We start from the raw sequence: 8176 nt of genomic DNA, 5'->3' as shown, positions 1-8176 counted from the left end.
GAAGTGGGGATATGGTCCATGGATAGCTGATCCTGCCAGGTTGTTCACCAAGCACTCGTCGAAGGCAACCTAAGTGGGCGATGAAGTGGTTCTGCCGCTTTCCAGGATATAAGCAGATCTATTATGACTCTACCAAGGAGCAGCAGGTGGACTTGACCCGCTGCCCCACCCCAAGGTTTTGATGACATTTCAAAGATTCACTGAACAATAAGGTTTTGATGACATTACTCATCGATGCAGCGTTGACCTTTTAGTCAACTCTTCCCAGCCGGTTTCATTTGACCGACAACCTGCTCCGGCTGCCTTGCCACGCAGGCACGCTAGCCGAAACGTAACCAAAACCACAATACTTTGCCTAAAGCTTTGCGAGCAGAGATTGTGCCTGAACATAGTTGCTCCAAGCCCGGCTCCGGCTGCCTTGCCACGCAGGCAACCTAGCCGAAACGTAACCAAACACAATACTTTGCCTACAGCTTGCGAGCAGAGATTGAGCCTGAACATAGTTGCTCAAAGCCCGGCTCCGGCTGCTTTGCCACGCAGGCAAGCTAGCCGAAACGTAACCAAAACCACAGTACTTTGCCTAAAGCCTTGCTAGCAGAGATTGTGCCTGAACATAGTTGCTCAAAGCAACAACTAGTAGATCCAGGCAAGTACCTTGAATAACAAAAATTGACACATCCCTTGCCATCCGGAAACCAATGGCCTGAAATAACATCAAAACAATAACTTTGCAAGACAAAGAACCTATGTTGACCCTCAAAAGTATGGGGATGAAAACTTCATAAGTTTTGGCATAGCCAACTACAAATCCAAATCCGTCAGGGTTGAATCTTTCCTCCATTCTTTCGTAAAAGCATGGACTGTCCATCTTGAATTGATTTGTTGATTGACACATACAGATATAATTGTAGCAAGAGCAGATTGATGATGCCAATTACGTTACCGTGTGTTGTTCTCATGGTTAAGCAATCATCACTGTATATATTTGCTCCTTATAGTAGATGTAATGGTGCCAACCGACAGTTTAACGTCATCAACTTGAAAATACAAAATGAAAGAAGCCATAGCTTGCGTCTATCCAGTTAGTTAATTACTTCTCTCTCAAGAATGCAGACCGCAAATAGGGTGGTTGAAGAGATACGAGAACGAGGATTTCCATTCATGTGACCTTCAAATCAGGCTTACATGAGGTGCTGATGACAGGTAGTATTCTGTTATCCGGGCTTGCTTACAAGTCATCGTTACAGGACTTCAATGTTACCATTTTGCGAATGCTTAGCTGCATCCATCTTCAGGCTTTGTCAAGCATCTCCATGTCTGAAGGCATCCTCATTATTCACCTAAAAATCATCCTTCGAAAGCATCAAGGCTCACTACGCAGCATATGGTAAGCTCGAAGACTCACCAAACCTTTTACAATCATGGGATTGAGAAGCATAGCATGCAAGAAGATTTTGTATTTTACAACTATGAGATTTACAGAAGACTAACAGTAGAGAGCTTTTTGAAGGGATGAAACTTGAGCTTTCTATATGGAAGAGCCCAGTGAAGTAAGAGAGACCAGCCAAATTCAAGGAAAAAAGTGAAGTATAGTGATCTGGTGAATTTCACTGAAACACCCAATGAGAGTCACAAGCAGGCCCCATAAGCCCCCCCATAATGTTCCCAATTTAGTCGAAAGGATCGGCACTGACGATGAGTTCAACTTTGTCTTTGTGTATCTTACGGCGCTGTCTTTTGCGATCCGTTCACAAGAGCTGATATGTTCTTACTTGATCTGTTGTACTTCATGTGGCTCTTCACAAGATGGCCAGCCGCAAGAGCAGACATAAGAGAGAGCTCTCCCGCAAGCACAGACCCTGCTATGATTCGCGCTAAGCATTGAGCATTCGCTCCTGGTGACTCCATGTTCGAACCCTTCACGCCCAGCATATTCAAGCATGCTGCCTGTGAAGCTAGCTGTGTACCCCCACCAATTGTACCAACCTGCAAGACAAATTCATTTAGCACAAGATGCACCCCGAAATTTGTGAATATGAACAAGCCAAAGTTGATACAAGGTCTGCAACATTGCCCAATTTAATTTTTTTCCTAAAAACTTGGAAAGAACCTACTTATATAAATTTTTAGAGATAAATTGATTATATTTATAGGTTGTTACACTAAATTTTGTAGGTTCTCACCCTCAAATTTGCAATTTAAAGCTAAATTTAAAAATTTACTGGTGGGATTACACTACTTTAAGCATCAGGACTCTGCAAACTCAAAACGATGCTATTGATGAACAAGCGAAGAGATGTTGTGTGGGCTTTAATTATGAGCACATCAAAATGAGGGTAATGGAGGCTACTACAATACCTCCACAGAAGGCATTGTGACAGACACATGCAAGTCACGGCCATTGCTTGTTGGCTCCATTAATGTGATGCAGTGTGAGCTCTCCACATTTTGTGCTGGATCCTGTCCTGTTGCAAGAAACACCGCAGAAACAATATTTGATGCATGCGCATTGAAGCCACCAAGCGCCCCAGCTATGGCAGAGCCTGTAAGATTTTTCAGCATGTTTAATTCGACCAGTGCTGGTACTGTTGTCTTTAAAACTTTAGCCACAACTTCTTCCTTTATCACAGCCTCACAAACGACAGATTTTCCACGCCCTTGAATCCAATTTACAGCAGAAGCCTTCTTGTCAGCACAGAAATTTCCTGATAAGACATTTATCAAATCAAATGTTATCCACATCTCCAAAGCAACAGGTAGTTTCTAAGATTATACAATTCAATGTCCTCTAACCAGACTTCTGCCATTCTAACGGTAAATTGACTGCCTGTGCCCTTTAAATTTCAATGTAATTTGGTTAAAACACAGTTTTTTTGTGGAAAATGGTGCCCAAATTACATACCTGAAATGCTGACAATGTCCATATCTGGAAAGATATGCTGAAGGTAATCAAGGACATTTTGGACCCCTTTTGACACCATGTTCATTCCCATTGCATCTCCAGTAGAGCATTTGAATCGCGTGTACAAATTGCGGCCTGCCAAGGCACCCTGAATACTTTGAAGCCTGGCAAACCGGCTTGATCTGTGCAAAATCAGCATTGTGAGAAACATAATCCTTCCAAGAACTACTATCATCTACTCAAAAGATTCAAAATCATAGGCACTGAACCACACAAGAAAGTGCATGGTGTATAATGGATCAAGTAATATACCTTCATTTGATGAGCATTTACTAAATTTAGGCGTTTGCTACCTACATCAAATGCAATCAAGGAGAAAGTCTGTATCAAATGTAGTCAAGGAGAAAGTCTGCAAACATACTTGTTAAACACCATGGAGAGCATCTCGAAATTCTCGGTCGCCTCCAAAAAGAACTTTAACTCTGCTGCACGAGGAGCTGATGCAAATCGGACAACAGGCGCCCGAGTCATGCCATCTTGTAGAAGGATACTAGTTGCACCACCAGATTGATGGATGGCTTTGCACCCACGGTTGGTGCTTGCAACAAGGCAACCCTCTGTAGTGGCCATAGGAACCATATACTCATTTCCATCGAGAAGGAGAGGACCGGCTACACCAACTGGAATCTGCAAATACCCAATCACCATCTCACAGCATTGCCCAAGCACAGAGGCATAGTCGAAGCCTGCCAATGGTAGTGTCTCTAGAGACCTTCCCGTCATCATCTCCACCGCACGTTTCCTCACAGAGGCCGCCCTGGTGCAGTCTCCAAGGTCCCCTTCCAATGCATAAGAGGGCACTTTGCCTACACTGACAGCACATGCAATGTCTTCATCACTGTTTTCCCTTAGCGATTGACCTTTGAGCTCCACTTTAGGCATAGCTGCTGCCACAGGGTGGGGAGGTAACGAAGGTGGCGGGGCCATCGCCACACCCATCATGGCAGCATCTAGCATGCTGTCTCTCTCATCTTCTGCTTTGATGATGAAATTTTGCACATACACTATGCCAAAGAAGCCCCAAAGGTAGATTATGGATGCGATCTGTGCCACTACCGCCACAATTTCTAAGAAGCTGAGGTCGTGTAGAGGAATGCTGGCCTTCTTCTTCTCGCCCCATCTTCTGAGAAGAAAGTAAGAGGCGGCGAAGAAGAGGAAAAGGAAGAGTTTGTTGGTGAGGCCGACTGGCAAAGGCAGGGCATCAGAGGCAAGGAGAAGCTTGGAGCTCTTACCACGCTTCATGCTGTTGTGGCTATGGTGACCTTGCTTCCCACCATCGGCAAAGGGTGTGATGCATGCGCTCTCAACACAGGGGTAGGGATGATCCATTGCATGAAGCAGGGAGGGATCTTTAACACAGAGATGTTTTAAGAGAGAGAGGAAGGTGGTATCACAGGACACCCTTCTCCTTCATCAACCCATCATGCATGGAAGGGTTTTTTATACATAGGCAGAACTGTGGGGGCCCGTTAATGCTGATGCCAGGTGTGTGTTTTGGGGGGGGGGGGGGGGGGGGGGGCGGCATCCCGGAAAGTGTCCGCGCGAGTATAGCGCATCAAGAGGACTGCCTCTTTGTCACATGCCCTGCAAAGTTGTGTAGGCAAAAAGGAGGCCTGGTTGTGAAGGCAGGCATTGATGTGAAAGGGATGTGTATGTGTATTTGTGCTGTGTGTGTATGTGAGAGAGAGTGAGAGAGAGAGAGAGAGAGAGAGAGAGAATTAAGCACGACTAGCCCTCACTGCGCATTTGAATACATACAGCACAGAGTTTCTTCGGCAACGACCAGTTTTGAAACCATGAAGACTCCAAGAGAGAGAGAGAGGGGTTGAAAATTAAAAGGGAAAATTACCAAAAATACCCCTCTACTTTGAGGAAATTCCCAAAATACCCCTCAAATTTCAAAAATTCCCAAAATACCCTTGTATCTATTCTAGTTGGATTGTTCACTATTTCCTAATCTTTATTCTTTTTTGACAATGTATATCCATTTTTTAGTGCTTAGCATGTAATTTGTCATAAATTACCTCTCAAAGAAAGACAATTATGTCTAAAAATAACGAAGCAATTCATCTCCAAAGCCTACATAACCAGCTCAAATTCTAGTTTTAGTATCTTGTATTCATAGACAATCAGTCTTCTTATGAAAAGCTACAATTTTTTTAATTTTTGGATAAATTTACTCTCACAACCAGGGGTATTTTGGGAATTTTGAAAATTTTGAAAGGCATTATGGGAATTTTTGACAAAATATGAGGGGTATATTGGGAATTTTTGAAATTTGAAGGGTATTTTGAGAATTTCCGCAAATTAGAGGGTATTTTGGTAATTTTTCCAAATTAAAATCCTAAATGTACATGGTAGGTTCTACACATTTCAAAAAGAAAAGTGAACGAGAATCTAGAGAGATCCCTCTCCTGGGTGATCTAAAGCGCATGCAGCATGTATCGGCTAGGAGAAAAACAAAATTAGAATTGAGCGTTGATGCAGGTGGGGCGACGCCATAGGGAGAATGGCAAGAGAGTATGAGCGGGTGCGCGTACAACTAGGGTGACGACAGACGAGCTAGCGAGCAGGGACGCTCAGAGGTTGAGCGTGGAGGCAGAATAATAAAAAAAAATTAACCCTTGCATAACTAAAGCACCCCATCTCAGTAAGAGAAACCCACTAGTGAAAAAAACTAGAGCATGTCCCCCGTCTTTTTTTAAAACATTTGGTTAGAAACCAGAGGAAGGTCAATTAACCCATGACATTTTAACTAGCAAAAAAAAACCAGAAGGTGAAAGTGTATTTTTATAAGGCAAGTGCTAACCTACGACGTAGTGTTCTGTTCGACAAGCTCCATGAGAAGTTTATTAGCACCACACAATGAACTCAAACTCTCTTTCAAAAACACACACACCCAAGTATGCCAAGGCTAAGTGAGGGGAAGAGCATCACTCACCTCTTATTTATATAGGTTGAGGGAGGGAGGCACCATCAGTCCTGAGCGACAAGAATCCCACCAGACAAGCCACCAAAATCGGACCAGGGCCTAAGACAGACAAATATGCAAAGCGAGTTAAGGGGGTAGATGCTTCATGTGCAAAGAACACCACGCGGTGCATTTCCTTACGGAGAGAATACATTCAGCACGCAGTCTGTACACTGCAAGGGTACAGAGAGTAAAGGGGAGGGCAGGTGGTGCAACAAGAAGGAGAATAATTAACACGCCCGATTGGGGGGGGAGAAAGGCTTTTAAAGCCCTAGTACCATTTAAAGTCGGGGTAAAAAGATCACCACCCAAGTTTTTACCAAGGCAATAGGGCTTATGCCCCGTAGGATAATGTATCGAAAGAGTACTCATCCACTTAGAATAAAAAAGTTGCAAAGTACTAAGTGAAAGAGAGGGGGGGGGGGGGGTTCATTCCGATTACCAGTTAGGACTATTGAGAAATGGAGAAGGGTTTTTCTCAACTTTAAAGTAGATATTTTTGAAGTATGAGTTTCAATATAAACAAGAAACTTTTTAGAAATGCATCCAGTAGCTAGTACTGGGCAGCTACAGGTGTGCATTGGTTTTAATATTTGTAACTTTCCGTCCCATTACCAGTTAGGGTTCTGAGTTTTGGAGAAGGATCTTTCAAAGCCTTAAAGTTGGATATTTTGAAGTGTAAGTTCCAGTAGGAAACTTTGGAATTGCAAGCACTAGTAAGTATTGGGTAACCACATGTGTGTGTGTGTGTGTGTGTGTGTGTGTGTGTGTGTGTGTGTGTGTGTGTGTGTGAGAGAGAGTGAGAGAGAGAGAGAGAGAGAGAGAGAGAGAGAGAGAATGTAGCACGATTAGCCCTTACTGCGCATTTGAATACATATAGCATAGTGTCAGGACAAGGGCAAGGCCAGGGAGTCACGGACTGGGCAGGGGCCATGCTAGGCAGTGTGGACAAGGGGATCCATATAGGGCAAGAGGCTAGGAGCCTGCGTTTATATTGGGAGGTTGGGAGGAGGATCCTAAGTCTAATCACCCAGGCCTTTGCACTAGTATCAAGAGCCACCTTTTTTGGGACTCACAGGCATGGAAGGTTATACTCTTTGCATGTCATGCAAGCCAAAAGAGGCCGACAAGTAGGCATGGTCGCTTAGCAAGGGGTGTCAAGGTCGTTAGCATCGCGGGATCCGGCCCTGTCGAAGGGGGTGAGCAAAAGCGAGGTCGACCAAAGAGGGAGCTCTTGGGCTCGGCAATTGCGTGCGGACCTACTGAGCAGAACTCGTCCATAGGAGCCGCCGGTTTTGCGCACCACAGCCGTCGGCATCTCTCTCTCCCTCTTGCTCGCCATCGGCGTTCACTGCCTACCATAGCAAACCTTACAAATCTCGGCCTTCCCATATTAGGTCGCCCAGCTTTACGGCATACCAATTGAAGAAAATGTTTTAGGGCAAGTGCCCACGGGAGTCTCGGCCTGTGAGACTGCAGCCTTCGAGGGTGCTCGGTCACCATCGGCAATGGGCTGAGCAATTAGCAATTGACACTTCCCTGCGTACAGCCCTCAGCAAGTCGATAATTCCCTACAGAGTTGATAATTTTGAAATTTGATACATTGTCGATAGTGTCCATAAAACCAATTACACTAAAGAAATTACCATTTGCAATCGACTCGACTACAACGTGTCCAAGCAGGGTACATGCACGGGTAGATATCTGGGTTGATTAAAGCTTGGACATCCAACGTAATTAGCACCACTAATTACCGTTTGCAGTGCATACTCCGGCTACGGGATTATTTTTTTAATCAAGGTATTCTTCTTTTTCTTCCTTACACTGCACAGTGTTGCCATGGATTCAGATATCAATATGACCTTTGATTTCGAGCATCATACGCCTGATCCTGCCCATGATGGCTCGTGCACGGATGCTCTTACGAAGGGTGCCCGCGACGCTCCGGGAGGTGATGACACTTATGAATTGCTTGATATTCACGAATTTCATGCACTTCAGACACGTAAATCCGTAATGGAAGGAAATTTTGCATCTTTAAATGAAAATGTCAATAAATTATCTACGTTAGTGATACAATTTATGCAGCAGCCGTCCAAAGGCCCTGTTGACACACACATGCATGAGCACACTGCTACTCAGAGGCAAGGCCCTTTTGATCATGGACAAGGTCCATCTCCAGATTCTTTGCACACTCTCACTACCAAGGAGGTGGATGAGTTGTTGAAAAACACCAAAACCAC

General features: G+C 44.4%; 1 protein-coding gene across 1 annotated transcript; it reads right to left on the bottom strand.

Moving 5' to 3' along the window:
- Window positions 1–1138: 1138 nt before the first annotated feature.
- LOC147424003 (3-hydroxy-3-methylglutaryl-coenzyme A reductase 1-like) lies at window positions 1139–4409 on the bottom strand. Its single transcript, XM_086502305.1, has 4 exons — window positions 3324–4409; window positions 2903–3084; window positions 2359–2705; window positions 1139–1986 (listed from the first exon to the last, which is right to left on the bottom strand). Exons 1-4 carry the CDS (start codon window positions 4289–4291, stop codon window positions 1723–1725), a joined length of 1761 nt encoding a protein of 586 aa, XP_086358431.1. The 5' UTR covers window positions 4292–4409; the 3' UTR covers window positions 1139–1722.
- Between the last annotated feature and the right edge of the window lie 3767 nt (window positions 4410–8176).

Source organism: Adiantum capillus-veneris, chromosome 26 (assembly GCF_014529385.1).
Source record: "Adiantum capillus-veneris isolate H3 chromosome 26, ASM1452938v2, whole genome shotgun sequence".
In the NCBI taxonomy this organism is placed as follows: Eukaryota; Viridiplantae; Streptophyta; class Polypodiopsida; order Polypodiales; family Pteridaceae; genus Adiantum; species Adiantum capillus-veneris.
The sequence above is the reverse complement of the archived record's forward strand: the minus strand, read 5'-3'. Positions and strand labels throughout refer to the sequence as shown.

Excerpts from the sequence above, each read along its gene's own strand:
- LOC147424003 (XM_086502305.1), bottom strand. The coding sequence starts at position 4,291 with ATGGATCATCCCTACCCCTGTGTTGAGAGCGCATGCATCACACCCTTT. Across the intron at positions 2,706-2,902 it reads GGACATTGTCAGCATTTCAG|GAAATTTCTGTGCTGACAAG; the intron begins GTATGTAATTTG and ends ATGTCTTATCAG. Across the intron at positions 1,987-2,358 it reads TCACAATGCCTTCTGTGGAG|GTTGGTACAATTGGTGGGGG; the intron begins GTATTGTAGTAG and ends TTTGTCTTGCAG.